A 26,471-nucleotide genomic window follows, 5' to 3' on the forward strand; every position below is an offset into this window, starting at 1 on the left:
GTTTTTATGGGCTGCGTTGTACAGATATTCTGTGGGTTCGATAACAGGAAAGTGCCCTTTGAAGTATATATTCCTTCTGTGATCTGTAGATAGGGAACCTTTCTCTGATATTGTTAAAAGGAGTGGATTAGTTTGAGCTATAGCACTTGAAATTTCTTGCAAAACACAATCATTTACTTCAATTTTATGTTTAGAAAGGATCTCTTTGACACTGTTGAAAGTTTGAGTGTTAGAGAAAGACAGCAGGTTATGCAAATGTTCTACAATCTTTTGTGTTGCACTTCGAGAAACGTGCAACACAGTTTGCATAGACAAAAAGAGAGAGGCTAATTTGTGCTCAAGTGTCTCACTATCTACATCCTCCACAGTATCTACAACCTCATTTAGTCCCACAACATCATGAGCTGATGTCCCTGCTTCACTATCAGCTTGTTCACCATCAATTATCTCATCTTCAGTAACAGTTCTTTGTATTGTTCGGAAATCCTTAAGTGTCCAGTTTTTATGGTTTCGACTTTTGTGAGAACTGAAGGTTGGGCGAGTGTTTGTTTTAAAGGTACACCTTAGAAAGGGACATTGTACAGTTTCTCTGTTCTTTAAATGATGTCCGAGATGGTTCCAAAACGTTTTTTCACTGCAAATCTCTTTAAAATCACACAACTCGCAGTGAAATGTTACACACTCCTGGATTTTCACTGACGCGTGTGATCTCGAGAGGTGTGATCTCAATGATCCAAGTGTTTTAAATACACAAACACAGTTGGTGTGTGTGCAAGGCCAGTGTGCACCTTGACCGTGGCGAAGGCGAAGATGTTTCAAGAGGGTCACTTGACTGGAGCTGGAGAATTTACAAAGCCGGCACTGCATGGAATCCACCACTGAAACACAAGAGACACAAATAGCATGAATAGCATTTTCACAACAGCCTCTACACGTAATTTAAGATAGAATACTGATATGAAAAACTTAAAAGTTAGTCTGATAATAATTATTGTAATAACACCAAGCTGTACTGGTCTGAAAGCCAACTGCAACAGCCGTTATATAAAAAAATAAATAAAACAACCATACATAACACAGAAGGAATCCCTTGTTGCAGGAGCTAAATAGCCTACATCAACAAGCCAAAAATAGAGACAAGAAAAAAGTCTATTGGGAATTGTCTTTCATTCATGAATATAATCTGTAAATTAATTTTAAAATGTAAATTTGATTTTAAATTATAACTAGGCCTATGACAAGCAACAAAAATGCAAACATGAATTCAAACATTTGTTTTTAAAAACACCAACCATAACCATGTTATAACTTCATAAAATAAAACAACATTTAAAATAATGCATTCTGATCGGTACATTGTAAAACATTATTGATGTAAATGTGGTGATTTCTGTACAGCGCTGCTCCTCTCCTCCTTCACACAGCTTTAACTTACTCTTGATTCAAACTAATGCAGCTGCCCAATTGTTAGATTACACCAGTGAGACCAACAGCCTATCTCCTAAAAAAGAATCGAGCAACCCGGCGACAAACCTCTAAAAACCTGCGGATGAGTTAATTAACGACCGTTACCACCCCGGCAGAACTACGTAGTTTGGCCGGCCAACGGAGCTCTCCAGGCGGCTTGCTGCCTCTGCGAGGTCCCCCACCTCGGGGGGGCCTTGCCACAACGTGGAGGTTCTCAACTTCGGAGCAAACTTCTAAACAGCCGTCATTTAGACAAACTAACCGCACAATGGGGATCTAAACCCTTACTTTCTCGCATGAAAAATTATTAAAACTTTAAAAAGTGACGAAATAACAGCGCTACAGCAGAAAATAAAACAACAAGTAATGGCGGCGCCGCGGAGAGGTCGCGATAAACGAACACCATCGTTTGCCGCCTTGTTTAACTTACCCAGTGTTGCACCGGATAAAAAATGCACAACGTTGGCTTTTCATAATGAATATAGTTCCCGAATTACTTACACCACTGAAATGACAGCCCACATGCCTGCATAGCTACATAGCTGCATAGCTGCATAGCTACCCCATGTGAAAGCGTCTGCATGACGACGAGGCGCATGCGAAAAAGTTACCAACAACAACAGACAATGACCCTACAGTAAAAACAAAGTCAACCATGCACTAATTCAGCGTGATGGAAGTAAAAACACGCTTATCTTACCTGCTGGAGCGAAAGTTTGGCCAGCTCCCACCACGCGGTTTCTGCTCCACAAAATGTCGGACGGGCACACCTTCAGCAAAGCGCGGTTCAAACTGGTCCAGGCTTGTGTGCGCATGCGCAAAAGAGCAAATGACGGAGTTGGCCCAACTCAACTCAAAAATCTGCTTATAGATTTACAATTTCTTGTTGAGCTGACTTAAAAATAGTAGTTAAGTCAACAATGGGAAAAATTTGCTGGGCAGACAAGAGTTTATAGATTACTTATTGCAAAGCCATATTTCTGAGTCAGTTTAATTTCAAAATTGTAATGAGATCAACAATTGCTAGTTATCGTTTTTACAGTGTAGAAGGAGGATAAAGAAGGAGGATATAGAAGGAGGATAAAGAAGGAGGATATAGAAGGAGGATATAGAAGGAGGATATAGAAGGAGGATATAGAAGGAGGATATAGAAGGAGGATATAGGAGGAGGATAAAGAAGGAGGATATAGAAGGAGGATATAGAAGGAGGATATAGAAGGAGGATAAAGAAGGAGGATATAGAAAGAGGATATAGAAGGAGGATATAGAAGGAGGATATAGAAGGAGGATAAAGAGGGAGGAGGATATAGAAGGAGGATATAGAAGGAGGATATAGAAGGAGGATAAAGAGGGAGGAGGATATAGAAGGAGGATAAAGAGGGAGGAGGATATAGAAGGAGGATAAAGAAGGAGGATATAGAAGGAGGATATAGAAGGAGGATATAGAAGGAGGATATAGAAGGAGGATATAGAAGGAGGATATAGGAGGAGGATAAAGAAGGAGGATATAGAAGGAGGATATAGAAGGAGGATATAGAAGGAGGATAAAGAGGGAGGGGGATATAGAAGGAGGATAAAGAGGGAGGAGGATATAGAAGGAGGATAAAGACGGAGGAGGATATAGGAGGAGGATAAAGAAGGAGGATATAGAAGGAGGATATAGAAGGAGGATAAAGAGGGAGGAGGATATAGAAGGAGGATAAAGACGGAGGAGGATATAGAAGGAGGATAAAGAAGGAGGAGGATAAAGAAGGAGGATATAGAAGGAGGATAAAGAGGGAGGAGGATATAGAAGGAGGATATAGAAGGAGGATATAGAAGGAGGATAAAGAGGGAGGAGGATATAGAAGGAGGATAAAGAAGGAGGATATAGAAGGAGGATATAGAAGGAGGATATAGAAGGAGGATAAAGAAGGAGGATATAGAAGGAGGATAAAGAGGGAGGAGGATATAGAAGGAGGATAAAGAGGGAGGAGGATATAGAAGGAGGATAAAGAAGGAGGATATAGAAGGAGGATATAGAAGGAGGATATAGAAGGAGGATATAGAAGGAGGATATAGAAGGAGGATAAAGAAGGAGGATATAGAAGGAGGATAAAGAAGGAGGATATAGAAGGAGGATAAAGAAGGAGGATATAGAAGGAGGATAAAGAAGGAGGATATAGAAGGAGGATATAGAAGGAGGATATAGAAGGAGGATAAAGAAGGAGGATATAGAAGGAGGATATAGAAGGAGGATATAGGAGGAGGATAAAGAAGGAGGATATAGAAGGAGGATATAGAAGGAGGATATAGAAGGAGGATATATAAGGAGGATATAGAAGGAGGATATAGAAGGAGGATAAAGAAGGAGGATATAGAAAGAGGATATAGAAGGAGGATATAGAAGGAGGATATAGAAGGAGGATATAGAAGGAGGATAAAGAAGGAGGATATAGAAGGAGGATAAAGAGGGAGGAGGATATAGAAGGAGGATAAAGAAGGAGGATATAGAAGGAGGATATAGAAGGAGGATATAGAAGGAGGATATAGAAGGAGGATATAGAAGGAGGATATAGGAGGAGGATAAAGAAGGAGGATATAGAAGGAGGATATAGAAGGAGGATATAGGAGGAGGATAAAGAAGGAGGATATAGAAGGAGGATATAGGAGGAGGATAAAGAAGGAGGATATAGAAGGAGGATATAGGAGGAGGATAAAGAAGGAGGATATAGAAGGAGGATATAGAAGGAAGATAAAGAAGGAGGATAAAGAGGGAGGAGGATATAGAAGGAGGATATAGAAGGAGGATATAGAAGGAGGATAAAGAGGGAGGAGGATATAGGAGGAGGATATAGAAGGAGGATAAAGGAGGAGGATAAAGAAGGAGGATATAGAAGGAGGATATAGAAGGAGGATAAAGAAGGAGGATAAAGAGGGAGGAGGATATAGAAGGAGGATATAGAAGGAGGATAAAGAAGGAGGATAAAGAGGGAGGAGGATATAGAAGGAGGATATAGAAGGAGGATATAGAAGGAGGATAAAGAAGGAGGATATAGAAGGAGGATAAAGGAGGAGGATATAGAAGGAGGATATAGAAGGAGGATATAGAAGGAGGAAGGAGGATAAAGAAGGAGGATAAAGAAGGAGGATAAAGAAGGAGGATATAGAAGGAGGATAAAGAGGGAGGGGGATATAGAAGGAGGATATAGAAGGAGGATATAGAAGGAGGATAAAGAGGGAGGAGGATATAGAAGGAGGATATAGAAGGAGGATATAGAAGGAGGATAAAGAAGGAGGATATAGAAGGAGGATAAAGGAGGAGGATATAGAAGGAGGATATAGAAGGAGGATATAGAAGGAGGAAGGAGGATAAAGAAGGAGGATAAAGAAGGAGGATAAAGAAGGAGGATATAGAAGGAGGATAAAGAGGGAGGGGGATATAGAAGGAGGATAAAGACGGAGGAGGATATAGAAGGAGGATAAAGAAGGAGGATATAGAAAGAGGATATAGAAGGAGGATATAGAAGGAGGATATAGAAGGAGGATATAGAAGGAGGATATAGAAGGAGGATAAAGAAGGAGGATATAGAAGGTCGATAAAGAGGGAGGAGGATATAGAAGGAGGATAAAGAGGGAGGAGGATATAGAAGGAGGATAAAGAAGGAGGATATAGAAGGAGGATATAGAAGGAGGATATAAGGAGGATATAGAAGGAGGATAAAGAAGGAGGATATAGAAGGAGGATATAGAAGGAGGATAAAGACGGAGGATATAGAAGGAGGATATAGAAGGAGGATATAGAAGGAGGATAAAGACGGAGGAGGATATAGAAGGAGGATAAAGAAGGAGGATATAGAAAGAGGATATAGAAGGAGGATATAGAAGGAGGATATAGAAGGAGGATATAGAAGGAGGATATAGAAGGAGGATAAAGACGGAGGAGGATATAGAAGGAGGATAAAGAAGGAGGATATAGAAAGAGGATATAGAAGGAGGATATAGAAGGAGGATATAGAAGGAGGATATAGAAGGAGGATATAGAAGGAGGATAAAGAAGGAGGATATAGAAGGTCGATAAAGAGGGAGGAGGATATAGAAGGAGGATACAGAGGGAGGAGGATATAGAAGGAGGATAAAGAAGGAGGATATAGAAGGAGGATATAGAAGAAGGATATAGAAGGAGGATATAGAAGGAGGATATAGGAGGAGGATAAAGAAGGAGGATATATAAGGAGGATATAGAAGGAGGATATAGGAGGAGGATAAAGAAGGAGGATATAGAAGGAGGATATAGAAGGAGGATATAGGAGGAGGATAAAGAAGGAGGATATAGAAGGAGGATATAGGAGGAGGATAAAGAAGGAGGATATAGAAGGAGGATATAGAAGGAGGATATAGAAGGAGGATATAGGAGGAGGATAAAGAAGGAGGATATAGAAGGAGGATATAGGAGGAGGATAAAGAAGGAGGATATAGAAGGAGGATATAGAAGGAGGATATAGAAGGAGGATATAGGAGGAGGATAAAGAAGGAGGATATATAAGGAGGATATAGAAGGAGGATATAGGAGGAGGATAAAGAAGGAGGATATAGAAGGAGGATATAGAAGGAGGATATAGAAGGAGGATATAGAAGGAGGATATAGAAGGAGGATATAGGAGGAGGATAAAGAAGGAGGATATATAAGGAGGATATAGAAGGAGGATATAGGAGGAGGATAAAGAAGGAGGATATAGAAGGAGGATATAGAAGGAGGATATAGGAGGAGGATAAAGAAGGAGGATATAGAAGGAGGATATAGGAGGAGGATAAAGAAGGAGGATATAGAAGGAGGATATAGAAGGAGGATATAGAAGGAGGATATAGGAGGAGGATAAAGAAGGAGGATATAGAAGGAGGATATAGGAGGAGGATAAAGAAGGAGGATATAGAAGGAGGATATAGAAGGAGGATAAAGAAGGAGGATAAAGAAGGAGGATATAGAAGGAGGATATAGAAGGAGGATAAAGAAGGAGGATATAGAAGGAGGATATAGGAGGAGGATAAAGAAGGAGGATATAGAAGGAGGATATAGAAGGAGGATATAGAAGGAGGATATAGAAGGAGGATAAAGAAGGAGGATATAGAAGGAGGATATAGGAGGAGGATAAAGAAGGAGGATATAGAAGGAGGATATAGAAGGAGGATATAGAAGGAGGATAAAGAGGGAAGAGGATATAGGAGGAGGATATAGAAGGAGGATAAAGGAGGAGGATAAAGAAGGAGGATATAGAAGGAGGATATAGAAGGAGGATAAAGAAGGAGGATAAAGAGGGAGGAGGATATAGAAGGAGGATATAGAAGGAGGATAAAGAAGGAGGATAAAGAGGGAGGAGGATATAGAAGGAGGATATAGAAGGAGGATATAGAAGGAGGATAAAGAGGGAGGAGGATATAGAAGGAGGATATAGAAGGAGGATATAGAAGGAGGATAAAGAAGGAGGATATAGAAGGAGGATAAAGGAGGAGGATATAGAAGGAGGATATAGAAGGAGGATATAGAAGGAGGATAAAGAAGGAGGATAAAGAAGGAGTATAAAGAAGGAGGATAAAGAAGGAGGATATAGAAGGAGGATAAAGAGGGAGGGGGATATAGAAGGAGGATAAAGAGGGAGGAGGATATAGAAGGAGGATAAAGACGGAGGAGGATATAGAAGGAGGATAAAGAAGGAGGATATAGAAGGAGGATAAAGAAGAAGGATATAGAAGGAGGATAAAGAGGGAGGAGGATATAGGAGGAGGATAAAGAAGGAGGATATAGAAGGAGGATATAGAAGGAGGATAAAGAGGGAGGAGGATATAGAAGGAGGATAAAGACGGAGGAGGATATAGAAGGAGGATAAAGAAGGAGGATATAGAAGGAGGATATAGAAGGAGGATAAAGAGGAGGAGGATATAGGAGGAGGATATAGAAGGAGGATAAAGACGGAGGAGGATATAGAAGGAGGATAAAGAAGGAGGATAAAGAAGAAGGATATAGAAGGAGGATAAAGAGGGAGGAGGATATAGAAGGAGGATAAAGAGGGAGGAGGATATAGAAGGAGGATATAGAAGGAGGATAAAGAAGGAGGATAAAGAAGAAGGATATAGAAGGAGGATAAAGAGGGAGGAGGATATAGGAGGAGGATATAGAAGGAGGATAAAGAGGGAGGAGGATATAGAAGGAGGATAAAGAAGGAGGATAAAGGAGGAGGATAAAGAAGGAGGATAAAGGAGGAGGATAAAGAAGGAGGATATAGAAGGAGGATATAGAAGGAGGATAAAGAAGGAGGATATAGAAGGAGGATAAAGAAGGAGGATATAGAAGGAGGATAAAGAAGGAGGATAAAGAAGGAGGATATAGAAGGAGGATAAAGAGGGAGGAGGATATAGGAGGAGGATAAAGACGGAGGATAAAGAGGGAGGAGGATATAGAAGGAGGATAAAGACGGAGGAGGATATAGAAGGAGGATAAAGAGGGAGGAGGATATAGAAGGAGGATAAAGAGGAAGGAGGATATAGAAGGAGGATAAAGAAGGAGGATATAGAAGGAGTATAAAGAAGGAGGATATAGAAGGAGGATATAGAAGGAGGATAAAGAAGGAGGATAAAGAAGGAGGATATAGAAGGAGGATATAGGAGGAGGATAAAGAAGGAGGATATAGAAGGAGGATAAAGAGGGAGGAGGATAAAGAAGGAGGATATAGGAGGATGATAAAGACGGAGGATAAAGAGGGAGGAGGATATAGAAGGAGGATAAAGACGGAGGATAAAGAGGGAGGAGGATATAGAAGGAGGATAAAGACGGAGGATAAAGAGGGAGGAGGATATAGAAGGAGGATAAAGACGGAGGATAAAGAGGGAGGAGGATAAAGAAGGAGGATATAGGAGGATGATAAAGACGGAGGATAAAGAGGGAGGAGGATATAGAAGGAGGATAAAGACGGAGGATAAAGAGGGAGGAGGATATAGAAGGAGGATATAGAAGGAGGATATAGAAGGAGGATAAAGACGGAGGAGGATATAGAAGGAGGATAAAGACGGAGGAGGATATAGAAGGAGGATAAAGAAGGAGGAGGATAAAGAAGGAGGATATAGAAGGAGGATAAAGAGGGAGGAGGATATAGAAGGAGGATATAGAAGGAGGATAAAGAGGGAGGAGGATATAGAAGGAGGATAAAGAGGGAGGAGGATATAGAAGGAGGATAAAGAAGGAGGATAAAGAGGGAGGAGGATAAAGAGGGAGGAGGATAATGAAGGAGGATAAAGAAGGAGGATAAAGAGGGAGGAGGATACCTCATGTGATGTTGTGCGGAGGGTCTTCTCCCCCGGTCCACGTGCCGGTGCTCTGGCGGTCGGTTCCTCCGAACTGCAGGTTCGACTCTGATGGCCGGGAGGGTGTGCTGCGTGGGGGTAACCCTGCGTGTCTCTTACCTCCCGGGCCCACCAATATGAAGTGTTTCCAAGACGAACCGTCTGAATCAGGGATCCCACCACAGGTTCCGCAGCGGGGTGGAAGTTCCACCTCCCCACATCGCCGCGGAGTGCCAGGCAAACATCTGTTTCTCTAATCCTCCACTGTTGCATAGCGGCCTTAGTCGGCTGCGTCATTCAGCAATTGGCCTTGCTCCGGGCACCGGTTCCCTCGGGGACCACGGCTCGGTGGCTTCACATGATATAGGGTCGACCCTACTTCATCACAGGCTACCTGTTTGATCCTGCATAACAACCACATATGCTTGTCTGCAAAGAGGGAACTGCCTGGTCCCGCCCGGGTGTTCCTCTACGGCTAGTGTCCAGCCGTCAGCTGCGGTATCAGCAAATTTGACCCGCCATCGGAGGGCCTCCTCCCCGGGTCCACGTGCCGGTGCTTGGCGGTCGGTTCCTCCAAACTGCGGGTTCGACTCTGCTCCTGGAGCGGACAAAGATATGTGTATTTGCCTGAGTGATGAAAATAAACAAAGAATGATATTTTACAGGACATGACGGAGCTCAGGAGTCTGCACTTTGAAGCTCCTGGAGCAGACAAAGATATGTGTATTTGCCTGAATGATGGAAATAAACAAAGAATGATATTTTACAGGACATGACGGAGATAGGTGTATTTTAAAAGGCTTTTTGGAAATAAACCAAATGTGATATTGCAGGGCATTACGGAGCTCATTTACCCATGTGATGTTGTGCAGTACATTACTGAGCTCATTTAACGATATGGTGTACCCGGGGCACTAAGGGGCACTAAGGTCTTACCCGGATGTCCTTATGTGTTTAGTCAGAGTGAGAGTGCTTAAGTTTGGGTAAACAGCTTTGCCAGGCGCACCCACCCGTGGAAAGACGAATATAACAAAAAAGTTAAAGTGTGAACCTCCAGCGCAGGGGGGGTTCCGTGAAGAAGGCCGAATATGGATGCTGATGGACGGACGGTAAAGCACCGCAAAATCCACCCCCCTTTTAGGTTTACCAGGGGCATGAGATTCTGTAGGGTGTGATTATCTGGGTTTAGTCCGTGGGTGAGTGCTTAAGTCCGGGGGCCCGGGGACTCACGGTGTGCAAGGTTATGGAGGTGCCCATGTCAGGGACACATGCTGGAGACCTTTAGTCCGTCCTTTGGGGGTCTTGGAGGGGCCACAGAGAGGTGATTTCCCCGTTCTCTGTCGTGGATGTGTGAAATATACAGAGTCCCCATTTCAGGGACACATGCTGGAGGTCTCTGTCCCGAGAGTGGACGTCCATTGCCTCTAAATAGGGCTAAAATTAGGTCTGTCACTTTGGGTAACCGCACCACTGTCGGACGTCTCCCGAGAGTGGACATCCATTGCTTCTAAATAGGGAAATAGGGGCAGAGAAACGGCCAGCTTAAGACCTCCTTTAGATCCAGATATTCTGGCAAGCAGGCCAATGGGAGTGGCTTGGTCTGAAATGATAGCAGAGTTAAAACAGAGCACAAGCAACAAATAAATAAATTATAAAGGAAAACTCAAAACATGGCACCTTTGTCTTTAAAGACAGCATTTTCCACTGCCTTCATTTTCATTATACTTATTATGTACTCATGTTGAAGGATTAATCTAGAGCTCTGAGGTGAAACCACAGAGAGTCTGACCCCAGCCTCAGAAACTCTGCACAGGAAGAGGAAGTTCTCACTCACATTATATTTCTGTGTCTCACAGTGAGACGCTCAGACAGCAGGAAGACATCATGGAGGTCACAGCGCTCTGCAGCCGACTGCGTGAGTCTCAGCTTTCTTTCAACTTTCAGTTATTCTTTTATATTAACACATAGAGGCTGATTTACAGTTTTCTTCTTTATTTGTATATCCAGTGACGTGTGTCATCATTCTGTTGGGTGCACATATTCAGAAGAGCTCTACGAAAAACAATGGTGGGTAGCAACTAAGATACACTTTTTAAATGTTTGCATTATGCACTCCTCCAAACTGAACCCAAGTTACACATTTATATTATCCATTTATCTTTCTATGTGTCTGCAGAGCTAAATAATATTGAATATATTCTATATGTCTGTATTTGTTTAACCTGAATAGAAAATGTTTCACATTGTGTAAAGTAAAATCTTACCTTTTTGAATGCCATAATTGGTACACAATACAAATATATACATACATATACAAAATAAACTGATTAACTTCAATTTATATTATCACTTTGCAATATTCTTTATTTATCAGATGTTTCATTGTCTCTATTTCTGTCCTCAGACACAGCTTTGCACATTGTCACAGAGAGACTGCAGCTCTTTGAATACGAGCCCTTCTCTTTTCTCTGCGAGGGTCTTGGCTCTGCGAGAGGGTTTAGGAACAACAATGAGTTAATTCAGGGTTGTTATAATAATTCTTCATCAACACTGAACTGCACCATTCCAGAGGCCTATGCACCGGACAGCGGGGTTTACTGGTGTGAGGATGAGAAAGGAAGGAAGAGCAACTCTGTCAACATCACCGTCACCGGTATGTTTATAATAATTAAGTTTAGTTAGCACATTAAGCTTTCTTAAATCTGCACAGTTCTTCCTTTTTTGATTCACATATACCGTACATAGTTTATCCCAGTAATTTGTGTAATTAATTATCTTTAACAAATATATACTTTTATATCCTGTATATATGTTTTTTTAATCATAGTTTTAATATTTTTACAAATGTTTCTATATTTCCTCTTATTTTACTTGTTATTTTGCAATAATAAAGCAGTTTCCTCATATTTGAAAACCTACTTGGCAATAAACGTGATTCCGACAAATTTTGTTGTGATAGTGTGTTGGTGCAATGACAATATCTGATTAAACTCCAAAAAAGAAAAAGTCAAAGCCTGAATATTTGTAAAGAAAAACATAATTTAAGAGTTCTAAGCAATACAAAGAAAACCCCAAAACACTGTTCAAAAAGTCAACCATTGTCACAACATTTACAAAAAAATACCTGTCTAAGTTTCTATAATCTTGTCTATAATGACACTTTATTAATTGTCTAAAAATATAATAACAAAATGACAGGAATGACAATCAACCGTCGAAGCTGCCACAGGGATAAAATAAACATGTAATGATGTTAACTGATATAAAGACGATACACTACTATACATTACTATATAATTTCTGATTTATTTATCAATGTGTTCTGTTTATTTCTGATATGTTTTATTCATTAAGTCCATGTTAGCAAAATGCTTGTGTCTATATCATGACTATTTTGTAAATAACTTTGTATACATTTGTACAATAAACTAAACATTTTGTCCCGATGTTGTTCAGCTGGCTCTGTGATCCTGAAGAGTCCTGTGCTTCCTGTGATGGAGGGAGAATCTGTGACTCTGAGCTGCAGAAACAAGACGACCACTTCCTCCATCCTCTCAGCTGATTTCTATAAAGATGGCCGCCTCATCAGGAGCAGCTCTACAGGAAACATCACCATCCAAAGAGTTTATAAATCTGATGAAGGACTCTACAAGTGCAGCATCCCTGAAGGTGGAGAATCACCAGAGAGTTTGCTGTCATAAGTAAGATACAAAAACTACAAAAGATGATATTTACTTTGATTTTGCATGCTTGCAATCTACTTATGAAAAGCAACTGTTTTTAACATTTTTGTTCCTTTTACATATATACCGGACAATATTACAACCTCATGAAATGTTCTGCTATTTGGGCTAACCTCCCACAGCTCGAAGTCAAATTTAAGAGCCGGTTTAATAAAATTGAAATTTATTGAATAACCCCCATAGGGAAAGTGAGATCTGAGAGCAACAGCAGCAATAAGAGTGAAACACAGGATAGGACAGGTAAGAGTTCATGGACGCATCTTTTTAATAAAAATAACAAATATAACATTGAAATATATACACATAAGTGATTTTAATGAATCTGAAATAATATGAATGCATGTCTTTGATAAAGTGCGGTTGCGACATGCACTGCACATCTTTTAAAATGTTACAATGTGCAGTAATTTGTTTCCATATTCTATAAACAATTAATCAAAGGTGGAAAAAGTACTCAGATATTTTTCTTATCTTATACCGCTCTGTAAACATAACCTGTACAAGTAAAAGTGCTGTATTTTTTTTTAATGCTTAAGTATAAAGAGCAAAATCTAGTACGTATTTAAGTAAAGATACTTGTTAGGTCTCAGTTTTTCTATAATAAATATATTTTTGGAAAACAACTACTGATACCTATTTTAAGTACTTTTTCACTGATGAATAATTTACTATTTATCGGTGTTATATTCTAAATATATAATGTGTTACGTAAATTAACTCAAGTGTTCAAACAAATGCATAAAAAAGTACAATATTTCCCTCTAAATTGTAGTAGGAGTATAAAGTTCAAATACCCCAGTAAAGTAAAAGTATCTTAAAGTGTACTTTTGTTCAGTACTTTAGTACATTTACTCAACGCTGAAACTAATTTAGGAGGGAATGTAAATCGTCTATCATTTAAAAATGTGATTATGATGAATAAGATTATGTAAATGCTAACATGCTAACATTTTGTTTTTTCGTATTACAGGAAGTGGAGACCTACCGAACAAAGGAATGCCTTATTTCCTCAAGTTATCCATCCCGCTGTTTACCGCTTTCATTATTTTCATTTTGGCGCTGCTGGTGGGAGTCCTTCGTATTAAACACAGAGGTATGAACATCTCAACACACGTAAACTTGCAACTACGTTGATAATAGCTTACTTACTTCTAAATGCAATGAGTGTCCTCACTTTTAATGTTAAGTAGCATTAAAGTGAGAACTTCTTGAAAACAAAACATCGATACAGAGATTTTACTTATAAAGACAAATGAAAAAAATCATTAATTAATTATAAATATTATTTAATATTATAATAAACAATTTTTCACAAATAACCTTTGAGAATTAATGTGCTGTTTTTTTCTTATTATTTTTGTATTTTAATACACATATACTCAAATTAAATTAGAAAAATAAATGTTTATGTGTATGTATAATGTATACAAATCAAGAAATATATACAGTTCTGTTTTCTGTCTGTTTGACAATGTTGTACTAACATGCATGAATGAGTAAATAGTAATTGTTTACAAATATTAAAAACTTTTTTTATAAACTTTAAATGCATTTTTCTTCTGCTGTGTTTCCATATTTTTGTTTTTCTATACATAAGATTCCTCGAAGACCCCAACAGCAGATTCGCCATGCCCCGCCGAGGATAATCAATACGGTGGGACATACATTTCAAAACTGATCGCCAGAGAGTTTGGACTAAAATGTGACTGAATATATTTTGTAATGTGTTTCCAGTTACAGCCTGTGAAGAGGATCAGAGCGATGTCACGTACGCTCTCGTCGTCACAAAACCAAGACTTCACCAAGGTTTAAGTTCACTTTAAAATCTCATTTATATTTTATTTTTTATGATGTGAGCAACAAAAAAATACTATTATAGTTACCCTGTTTCTTTATTATGAACCCAGCTTCAAAGAACATACAGTATATACTGCTCACTCTGAGAGACAAAGGTTTACTTTGAGTGGTACTTAAAGATCGTTGTCACGTGTTGAAAGTGACAGTTGAGACGTGCAGAGGTGTGAATTATTTTAGCTCTCTCAGCGTTTCACACACTGCGTTTTATTTTAGACGCTGCAGACGCTGCTGATAATCTGAGCCTCAGCATCGAGACAGACCACAGCCAAAACCCACAAACTGAAGCAGGTGAAGGGGACTTTTAAAATAATTATTAGTCAAGATATATATTTTTAATATTTATAAGTTCAACTCTTGCTCACTGACATTCTGTCCCTGCAGATGAACCTTCATTTGACGCACTTTACTCTGCCTTGGTTACAAATGAGACTCCACAAACTCACGGTTCGTATTTGATCCACACACAAATAATTCACACTACCAAAATGCTTATCAGATATCTGTAGCTTTCCATTTAAAATATGATATCTGAACAGTAGAAGTTATTTTGACCCATTAAAGTATTGAAAATAATCATCTTTATTTTTTTAGCACCTTACAAATATATCTTTGAATGTTGAGTCATGTACAGTTATGAATGACACACTCTTGTAAATATAAAGGATGGGGGCCACATTTGAATAGTTTTTTCAATATATATGAATGATTCTTAGAGAAAAGTCAGAATTTTGACTTTTTGCTCAGAATTTTCAAGCCAACTTTATTTATATAGCACATTTTAACACAAGGCATTCAAACAAAACAATTTCCCCAAATTCCGTTTTTCTTTGGGTATTTTGACTTTTTTCTCAGATTGTTGCATTTTTCTGAATTATTTTTAGGTTATGGTTTAATGGTTTTAAGTGCTGGACAGAAAATATAGAAAACACTGACATTTTAATTTTTTATAGCGATAATGTTGGATCTAACATTTTTAAAGGTCCCCTATTATGCAAAATCCATTTCTTCATGTCTCTTCTACATCAACATGTGTCCCCTCTTCTTCATGTCTCTTCTACATCAACATGTGTCCCCTCTTCTTCATGTCTCTTCTACATCAACATGTGTCCCCTCTTCCTCATGTCTCTTCTACATCAACATGTGACCCCTCTTCTCCATGTCTCTTCTACATCAACATGTGTCCCCTCTTCTACATCAACATGTGTCCCCTCTTCTTCATGTCTCTTCTACATCAACATGTGTCCCCTCTTCTTCATGTCTCTTCTACATCAACATGTGTCCCCTCTTCTTCATGTCTCTTCTACATCAACATGTGTCCCCTCTTCTCCATGTCTCTTCTACATCAACATGTGTCCCCTCTTCTCCATGTCTCTTCTACATCAACATGTGTCCCCACTTCTTCATGTCTCTTCTGCATCAACATGTGTCCCCTCTTCTCCATGTCTCTTCTACATCAACGTGTGTGCCCTTTTCTTCATGTCTCTTCTACATCAACATGTGTCCCCTCTTCTCCATGTCTCTTCTACATCAACATGTGTCCCCTCTTCTTCATGTCTCTTCTACATCAACATGTGTCCCCTCTTCTCCATGTCTCTTCTACATCAACATGTGTCCCCTCTTCTTCATGTCTCTTCTACATCAACATGTGTCCCCTCTTCTTCATGTCTCTTCTACATCAACATATGTCCCCTCTCCTTCATGTCTCTTCTACATCAACATGTGTCCCCTCTTCTTCATGTCTCTTCTACATCAACATGTGTCCCCTCTTCTCCATGTCTCTTCTACATCAACATGTGTCCCCTCTTCTTCATGTCTCTTCTACATCAACATGTGTCCCCTCTTCTTCATGTCTCTTCTACATCAACATATGACCCCTCTCCTCCATGTCTCTTCTACATCAACATGTGTCCCCTCTTCTTCATGTCTCTTCTTCATCAACATGTGTCCCCTCTTCTTCATGTCTCTTCTACATCAACATGTGTCCCCTCTTCTCCATGTCCCTTCTACATCAACATGTGTCCCCTCTTCTTCATGTCTCTTCTACATCAACATCCCCTCTTCTTCATGTCTCTTCTACATCAACATGTATCCCCTCTTCTTCATGTCTCTTCTACATCAACATGTGTCCCCTCTTCTTCATGTCTCTTCTACATCAACATATGTCCCCTCTCCTTCATGTCTCTTCTACATCAACATGTGGCCCCTCTTCTTCATGTCTCTTCTACATCAACATGTGTCCCCTCTTCTCCATGTCTCTTCTAAATCAACATGTGACCCCTCTTCTTCATGTCTCTTCTACATCAACATGTGTCCCCTCTTCTTCATGTCTCTTCTACATCAACATATGTCCCCTCTCCTCCATGTCTCTTCTACATCAACATGTGTCCCCTCTTCTTCATGTCTCTTCTTCATCAACATATGTCCCCTCTTCTTCATGTCTCTTCTACATCAACATGTATCCCCTCTTCTTCATGTGTCTTCTACATCAACATGTGTCCCCTCTTCTTCATGTCTCTTCTACATCAACATGTGTCCCCTCTTCTCCATGTCTATTCTACATCAACATGTGTCCCCTCTTCTTCATGTCTCTTCTACATCAACATGTGTCCCATCTTCTTCATGTCTCTTCTACATCAACATGTATCCCCTCTTCTTCATGTCTCTTCTACATCAACATGTGTCCCCTCTTCTTCATGTCTCTTCTACATCAACATGTGTCCCCTCTTCTTCATGTCTCTTCTACATCAACATGTGTCCCCTCTTCTCCATGTCTCTTCTAGATCAACATGTGTCCCCTCTTCTTCATGTCTCTTCTACATCAACATGTATCCCCTCTTCTTCATGTCTCTTCTACATGAACATGTGTCCCCTCTTCTTCATGTCTCTTCTACATCAACATGTGTCCCCTCTTCTTCATGTCTCTTCTACATCAACATGTGTCCCCTCTTCTTCATGTCTCTTCTACATCCACATGTATCCCCTCTTCTTCATGTCTCTTCTACATCCACATGTGTCCCCTCTTCTTTATGTCTCTTCTACATCAACATGTGTCCCCTCTTCTCCATGTCTCTTCTACATCAACATGTGTCCCCTCTTCTTCATGTCTCTTCTACATCAACATGTGTCCCCTCTTCTCCATGTCTCTTCTACATCAACATGTGTCCCCTCTTCTTCATGTCTCCTCTACATCAACATGTGTCCCCACTTCTTCATGTCTCTTCTGCATCAACATGTGTCCCCTCTTCTCCATGTCTCTTCTACATCAACGTGTGTCCCCTCTTTTTCATGTCTCTTCTACATCAACATGTGTCCCCTCTTTTTCATGTCTCTTCTACATCAACATGTGTCCCCTCTTCTCCATGTCTCTTCTACATCAACATGTGTCCCCTCTTCTCCATGTCTCTTCTACATCAACATGTGTCCCCTCTTCTCCATGTCTCTTCTACATCAACATGTATCCCCTCTTCTTCATGTGTCTTCTACATCAACATGTGTCCCCTCTTCTTCATGTCTCTTCTACATCAACATGTGTCCCCTCTTCTCCATGTCTCTTCTACATCAACATGTGTCCCCTCTTCTCCATGTCTCTTCTACATCAACATGTGTCCCCTCTTCTCCATGTCTCTTCTACATCAACATGTGTCCCCTCTTCTCCATGTCTCTTCTACATCAACATGTGTCCCCTCTTCTCCATGTCTCTTCTACATCAACATGTATCCCCTCTTCTTCATGTGTCTTCTACATCAACATGTGTCCCCTCTTCTTCATGTCTCTTCTACATCAACATGTGTCCCCTCTTCTCCATGTCTCTTCTACATAAACATGTGTCCCCTCTTCTCCATGTCTCTTCTACATCAACATGTGTCCCCTCTTCTTCATGTCTCTTCTACATCAACATGTGTCCCCTCTTCTTCATGTCTCTTCTACATCAACATGTATCCCGTCTTCTTCATGTCTCTTCTACATCAACATGTGTCCCCTCTTCTTCATGTCTCTTCTACATCAACATGTGTCCCCTCTTCTTCATGTCTCTTTTACATCAACATGTGTCCCCTCTTCTTCATGTCTCTTTTACATCAACATGTGTCCCCTCTTCTTCATGTCTCTTCTACATCAACATGTGTCCCCTCTTCTTCATGTCTCTTCTACGTCAACATGTGTCCCCTCTTCTTCATGTCTCTTCTACATCAACATGTGTCCCCTCTTCTCCATGTCTCTTCTACATCAACACGTGTCCCCTCTTCTTCATGTCTCTTCTACATCAACATGTATCCTCTCTTCTCCATGTCTCTTCTACATCAACATGTGTCCCCTCTTCTTCATGTCTCTTCTACATCAACATGTGTCCCCTCTTCTCCATGTCTCTTCTACATCAACATGTTTCCCCACTTCTTCATATCTCTTCTGCATCAACATGTGTCCCCTCTTCTCCATGTCTCTTCTACATCAACGTGTGTCCCCTCTTCTTCATGTCTCTTCTACATCAACATGTGTCCCCTCTTCTTCATGTCTCTTCTACATCAACATGTGTCCCCTCTTCTCCATGTCTCTTCTACATCAACATGTGTCCCCTCTTCTCCATGTCTCCTCTACATCAACATGTGTCCCCTCTTCTTCATGTCTCTTCTACATCAACATGTGTCCCCTCTTCTCCATGTCTCTTCTACATCAACATGTGTCCCCTCTGTGGAAAGAGACTCTGAAAGTTTCAGGAACAAAGATTCTCTCTCTTTTTGATCCATTTCTATAAAAACCGGTCTGAAAATGAGCTGTTCAGATTTTGGCCACTTTATGATGTCATAACAATGTTTTGTAAAAAGTCGTCAGAAAAATAAGTTGTGGAGTAAAGTACTGATACCAGAAAAATGTACTTAAGTACAGGAACAAAGTATTTGTACTCCACTACTTCCCTCCTCTGGTTATTATACCTGAGAGAATGCAGATGTTAACATTAAAAATAAGGCAGGTTTGTTGTGTCATAATATTCATATTCAGCTCCTCCGTCACCTGCAGTCAGTTGACAAACACTGCAGACAATAAATAAACAAATACCAATAAATACAAATGGATTGAAAACAGCTGAATTTTAAAGTGCTTTATTACTATATTATTATTGGACCAAATTTGTCACAGTGACATACGTCTGGCTTCTCTTTCAGGATGAAAATAACAGAGTTTCTTTAATCAATGCAGATGCTGTTTAAGATAGAAGCCTTTATTGTAATTATATATAACATACATTGAAACTACGAGTGCCCGTACGAGCAGTGCTTAAAATACGCACACATTAACAACCCATTCACAAACAAAAAAGTAGAGGAAAAGACAGTTTTAGAGCTTTAGTGAACATTAAGGCAGTTCTTTAATATGATAAGATAAAATAAAATGTGGCTGCATACAAGTAGATGTGATCAAATGACCAGAGGTTTTGAGGTCATGATGTGGGTTGCAGTCTCTGTGTGTGTGTGTGTGTGTGTGTGTGTGTGTGTGTGTGTGTGTGTGTGTGTGTGTGTGTGTGTGTGTGTGTGTGTGTGTGTGTGTGTGTGTGTGTGTGTGTGTGTGTGTGTGTTAAGCTCAGAGTGTGTATGGCTTTGGGAAGTAAACTGTTTAATAGTGAATAATGAATGAATTCATAGTATGTGAATATGCTCTCTATGGCAGAGCGGTAAAACCTTGTTCAATGATGGGACGAGTTAAAGCAATATTTACAATTACAATTAATCTGAAAACTGTGACACAAAAATACACTGTGACACGTTTTATAGTTCATGTGTCCTCACAGTCACCTTCACACTTTGACAGGACAGTCAATATAACACATGTTTAACCACAGACTCAGCGCGATGCAGAAACACCTTTAACTCGGCAGTAAACCACAGCGAGAGTATTTAGAATCAGCCGTGTGTCTGAGAGATGGAACAAGTGGGTTTAACTGTGAAACCACAAGAAACTTTCATATCTTAAAACATAAATGAGCATTTCACTTTGACAACTAACCACTACATTTGTTTTTCACAAATAAAATGAACTATTTATTTAGAATACTAAACAAATAACAGTGCATTCTCATGAATTCACCTTTTCAGGTACAACGTGTGAAACAGTTTTTCAAATCTCCATCTTCAGCTGTAAAACAAATACAGAACAAATGTTAATGATATAGAATAGGGGCATTATAGAGGTAGGCTTTGTTAAAATGTTATATATGTGTTTATATCATTTACGGGTAGTAAGCAGGATTCTAAATATTTCTAAAGTTGAATGCATGACTCCAGCAAATGGTATGTATGTTAGAAGGTTACCCTTTTGTTCTATATATAATATATAGTTAAACCAAAATTCATATATTTTGTATAAAGTCAAAGCACATTACTTTAAACCCTCATACAACTTTCTACACACCCATGTTGTCCAACGATGTACATATTAGGATGTTTAAATATCTACCATCCATCCAGTGTGACTTAATCGCAGCAGTAATTATAATAATGTAATCTTCAGTCTTACCGGCTGGATCGTAGAATAAAAGGCGTCCTCTGCTAGGGATGGCTCTGCGAAAATAGAGGTTGTCAATGTGTTGCCAAAAAGTTGATTTGGACATTCATTTGACTTTATTACAACATTGGAGGTTTCTTGGTTGGTTGCACAAATATGTATTTTTAGTATATTTTATGTTGCACTGTTAAAAGAGTCAGAGATGTTGGTAAAAGGCACAATTCTAAAGATCTAATCTAATTAAAAAGAAAATGTCCCAATAAATCAGAGTGATTCAAAAGTCCAAGTGTTAATGCCAAGGGCTTGCCATAACTGACCTTATAACCAAAGAATAACCCAAACTCATCATTAATTGTAGTTAAGACTTGGCACGGAGGATATGGGATTACTCAAAACTAAAGAACATCATCAGCGTACAGAGAAATCTGACATATTTTAATTTGGATTTGATTCAGGTAACTAAAACATCTGAATGTTTTTATTACCACCAAGGGCACTAAAAATCACAATAAAGCCTTTAAAGCTTTACAATCAGTTATAACTGAAATAGTTCTAATCTCATTGAGTCTCACCCTGTTGTTGAGTTTCTCCCGGGCCCAAGGTGTAGTAAACGGCTGTTGGAAATGATTGACCCACACCTGATAGAGAGACATAGTTAATAATCTGATATATACAGACATAAATATACTGTTACGAGAAAATCAGGCCAATCGTTTTTCCAATACTCTGCTGACAGAAAGAAAAAAGGGCCAAAAACATGATTATCTTTGGACAATGCCAAACAGTCCCAATGTATTTAAAGAGGCCCAATTATGCTTTTTGTGGATTTCCCTGTCCTGTAGTGTGTTATATAGGTTTTGGTAAATGGACTGCAAAGGTTAACCCCCCCCCCACCCATAACAATAATAACAATAATTGTCCAAAAAGTTTGCCTTTTACCCAATTAAATACACAACTGTACTTGACTTGTAAGATAAGCATGTAAAGTGAAATCAAAGCAGTAGTAACACTGTCAGGTTTAGGTACCTTTCTTCTTCCTGTTTTTTGATACCAAATCATACGTCATTTGGCTTGAATCCACTGCACTGGCTTCTAATGAAACCAGCAACAAAAAACATTGTTTAGTTTACATGACGGATAGAATAGACGGACAGTGAGACAGAAAAGCAGTCAATGTTTATTTTCATATTAAAGGTCACTTTTTATGCAACATCGACTTTTTCATGTCTTGCATAAACATGTGGTTATTTATATAAAAACCTCTCTGAAAATGAGATGATCAGATTTTGGCCACTTTATGATGTCATAACGATGTTTTGTCTTGTGTAACCATTGGCCAATCAGCAACCAAGGTACCCCCCCCCCCCTTATCACCTGAATCTCCTCCTAGAGCACCATTGAGTTATTTGTAACCAAATGTCTATCAGAGGGGCGTGGGGAGGGGCTCCTTATTTTCATCTAAAGTAACAGACAGAGAATCAGCACTTTGGAAACAGAGGGGATTGTGGGTAATGCTGCAATGATCTGTTTGTTGTTTCAGCCAATCAGAGACAGGCTCTGTATATATCTGAGACCTGTGATACTCATGAAAAACAGTATAATGGGGGACCTTTACACTTTACTTGGGGGTTAACATTGATTGAAGTTGTTTAAGATAATTTTATAATTGATTATTGTTCAGATTTCTTGCATATTATCATGAATTACTCGTCTTTTGTGCAGAATCAGGATTTAAAAACTCACCTTCAGCAGAGGAGCCTCTCTACGCCCCCATGATGAAAGTAGGACTGTAACAGTTCCTCATATAGGCATGAAAATATACTTTACATTTAAAACCTCAAATTAAATGTTATGGTTAAGTAAATTAATTAAGATTAAATTGTTTCCTTGAATGTTTTTCTTTTATCTTTCAGGACTCGTTCGGCAAGTTGAGAGACGCTCCTTCAGATTAGCAAATTGCTCAGAAATGATTTTCAGTTCAACTCAGATCAATGTTCAGTAAAATATATTCAACCCACATCTCCATAGAGCTGGAAGTACATTTTTATATTTACATTGTATTTTTCTTTTGTTAACCCTGCTCTGAGTATTTGGTCTCATTTAACTTTTCATATCTGTGTAATTTTCCTAAAAGATAAAGGAGTTTATGTTATTTTCATGTATTCAGTGAATTTGTACTTGAAATTATTTTATTTTAACTTCCATAACTTTCTAAGCCATTAAAGCCCACACATTTAAACAAGAGTTGTGTTCAAGATGCCTTATTGTGCTTTTTGGGGGTTTTCACTTTCCTGTTATATAGATGTTATGGCATGTGAATGGTCTGCTAAGATTAAAAAAGTTTAAAAAAAGTAGTCGAGCTGGGCTGCAGTCGAATAGTCCATTTATCCTACACTGTAAGAAACGTATCGTGAAATTCACAGTATTTAACTGGCAGCAATTGACAAGTTACTTACTGTAGTTCATTTTACAGTAAGTAACTTGTCAATTGTTCCCAGTTAAATACTTTGAAGGTAATCACAGTATTTGCAAGTTTTTATTTACAGTAACAGTGTAAAATGAAACAGTAATTACTGTATTTGTGTTTACGGTAATAGTGTTTTAACAGTAAAATGAAACAGTAATATCGAATTACTTTATTTTTTGTTACAGCAGTAGTAGTAATAGTATTTTAACTATAAAATAAAACACTGCCATTTAAAAAGTATTGTATTTTTGTTTATGGTAATAGTGTTTCAATTGTAAAATAGAAACTTTAATGCTATCATTTTAAGTTACAGTATCAGTATTGCAAAACTATTTATTATAGTATACTTCATGTCATGCTGGTAATGTACAGATTACCAGAGATTCTAAACACAATTTTAAAGCTCACCAATAACTGCAGGGAGACAGCAAACAATACATTTTAACAATGTATTCTTAATTGTTGAATGGTATCAAGACCATGTATTTTCTTATGCTAAATGATAAATATTTTCATCCATAAAACAATCGATATTAATATCCAAACACATGGAGATTGCATTTTTAAAACAGTGGCGATAACAAAACACAAAGAATATGAAGCCATTTTAGAGATGTGCTGTAGTTGAAAAGGTGTCACGACCTCGACACAAACTGCAGAACCCAAATGCACGACCCAGGGACACAGTCTTGAATGTAACAAACATTTTCTTTTTAATGTCATTGAACAGAAAATCCCTCTATAATAAACTTAAACTAACAAAACCTGACAAGACTGGAAACGACCCTCTCTTTGCTGAGGCCTGGCATGACCACACGTGGGAACAAATATGAACTGACACAGGACAGAGGGGAGACAGGACTATTTAAACATGAGGTGAGTGGGAACAGGTGGAAACAATCAGGGGTGGGGCAGATGCTGACGATGGCGGGAAAACACACAAAGGGAGAAAGTAACAGGGCCTGAAATGAGAAACAAGAGGGAAAATGAAACAGGAAATGGAAAAGGAGACACAACATGAAACACGGGGACTTAACTAGAGATGATTGACATAAATAGACAGACCTGTCATGACGTGAATAAACATGAAAACCTTACTAAACATGAAATGACAGACATAATACATAAACATAACTAACACATTTGACCAGACACAACTAAAGGCACTGTTTGGCAAATACATTATCACTATTCTTAGATAATACACAATATTTGAAAACACTTTGAATACAAACAACCAAATGCATGCAGGAATGGACCCTGTAGCTACTGAACTTACAAACCTTACACGTGTAAGACATTTTGATAAGCTTGCCGAGTACAGTTAGCTTAACTTGCTTTTTCACTAAGCGGCCTGACGTCGGACTGTCAAACTTTTTTCTAGGGTTACATAAATTAACTGACAAAATTATTTGTATTAATTACTTTCTTTGTCTCTTGAGTTATCATGTCCATTGGGGGAGTTTACTTCCTGGTTCAACAAAGGGCGTGGCCTAGCGCTGAGGACTAAATACTGCAAGGGGCCAATTGGTAGTGATGGCAAAATGAAGCTTTGAATGAAGCATCGAACCACTTGGACAATTGTGTCGGAAATAGGTTAATTTCTCGAAGCTTCAGTTACAGCGACCTCTCCTGGCGAAGTGCAAGGCTGCAGTGGGTTTTACGTATCTTTGCCTTGAAAAATATTCGATGCACACACACACACACAGTAAGACTGAATATCATGTTCTATTTGCAATTAAAGATTGATAATTGTGTGTATTGGGTTATTGAGAAGAGAATAGAGAGTGCTGGACATTTTTTTGGGCGGAGAGGGCCTTTTATCAGTCATTAAAGTATTAAAGTTGAAAAGCAATGATTAAAAGTTTAGCTATTCCAGGCTTTGAACCAGCTGCGCGGAGGACGTGGCCACATCCTGGCCGCCGGTTCTATCCACTGGGCTATCTATTCCTTGAATGATTGAAGTGTTTTTATATTATTCATTGTCTTTTTGTTCACAACTTCTCCACATTTCGAAGTGTTTCACGAGCCAGAACGACCTATTTTTCTTCCTGGCTTGCTCTATAATGATCCAATTCAAATGCAATGCCAACAACAACTCAACAGGAACAACGCAAACTACGACAACAATTAAAGTTAACAGATATTGCTCTAAACTGTATTAAAGTAAACATGTATTATTTTAAACTGTATTGAAGTGAACATGTATTATTTGGGACTGTTTTCAAGTAATCCTATATATATAACCTTCTCACTTACACTCACTGAGCCAGATACCAGCACACACACATATTCTTTTCAAAGTTCTTTCTGGGGCCAATATATCTGTGTACAATGTTTGATTGTCTGGGAAAGAATATTTTGTGTGAAATATTCCTTGGGAAAGTAAAGGAGTGAATTTAGGCGCAAGATAAAGATTGACTCTGTCCTTGTTTACTTCCGAAGCTCTCACGCTCTGTTCAGAAGTAAAATACTTTTTCCCAGAACACTGATTTGCTGTATTGGACCCGACCAGAAGTGAATCCAAACAGGAAGAACATCTAGGGGAGTGAGCAGCTGACACAACTCCTCCCCACGGACTCTCTGATTCGCTTAGGAGTGAAATCGACCAATTAGAGATTTGGGGGGGGGGGGGGGGGGGGGGGGGGCGGAGCAACCGACACAACTCTGCCCCCAAATATGTCTATGTATATTGATGTTTATCCATGCACGAGGCCCCCTGATTCTGACTGGCTGGTCCCGATATCTGTATCGCACGGCAGTAGAGCGGGGAGCCCGGAGTGCTCTGTTAAGGGGGAACTCTGTATTTTGTATTGTTGTTTTTTACCAATAAAATCAGATTATTGTTATAACTTTTATTCCGAGGGGCGTGGGGAGGGACTCCTTATTTTCATCTAAAGTAACAGACAGAGAATCAGCACTTTGGAAACAGGGCTGAAACAGAGGGGGTTATGGGTAATGCTGCAATGATCTGTTTGGTGTTTCAGCCGATCAGAGACAGGTTCTGTATATATCTGAGACCTGTGATAAATTGATTGTGGGGGAAACTTCTGTGTAGCAATGCAGGAAGAGTCACCGACTCAAAAGAAGATACAGGGAGAGCTGGAACTTTGATGTCAAACACTGAT

At 39.2% G+C, this 26,471-nt stretch overlaps 1 protein-coding gene and 1 long non-coding RNA gene across 3 annotated transcripts; one reads left to right on the forward strand and one right to left on the reverse strand.

Annotated features, from left to right (window-relative positions):
- Positions 1-10,665: 10,665 nt before the first annotated feature.
- On the forward strand, positions 10,666-22,980 carry LOC307027652 (uncharacterized protein; the record flags this gene model as incomplete). Its single annotated transcript, XM_079695928.1, has 11 exons — positions 10,666-10,696; positions 11,186-11,434; positions 12,238-12,450; positions 12,708-12,764; positions 13,495-13,617; positions 14,122-14,178; positions 14,259-14,330; positions 14,595-14,669; positions 14,763-14,825; positions 22,599-22,657; positions 22,790-22,980. 11 exons carry the CDS (start codon positions 10,666-10,668, stop codon positions 22,826-22,828), a joined length of 1,038 nt encoding a protein of 345 aa, XP_079552054.1. The 3' UTR covers positions 22,829-22,980.
- On the reverse strand, positions 19,493-21,966 carry LOC307027651. Of its 2 annotated transcripts, XR_013804710.1 has the most exons (4): positions 21,903-21,966; positions 21,449-21,514; positions 20,889-20,932; positions 19,493-20,507 (listed from the first exon to the last, which is right to left on the reverse strand). It is a non-coding gene; the product is annotated as an uncharacterized lncRNA (long non-coding RNA). The 2 variants fall into 2 exon arrangements; XR_013804711.1 differs by lacking the exon at positions 21,903-21,966 and having other exon boundaries at positions 21,449-21,836.
- Positions 22,981-26,471: the final 3,491 nt, after the last annotated feature.

The sequence above is a fragment of the Notothenia rossii genome (assembly GCF_949606895.1).
Source record: "Notothenia rossii genome assembly, contig: scaffold_222, whole genome shotgun sequence".
NCBI classification, from domain to species: domain Eukaryota; kingdom Metazoa; phylum Chordata; class Actinopteri; order Perciformes; family Nototheniidae; genus Notothenia; species Notothenia rossii.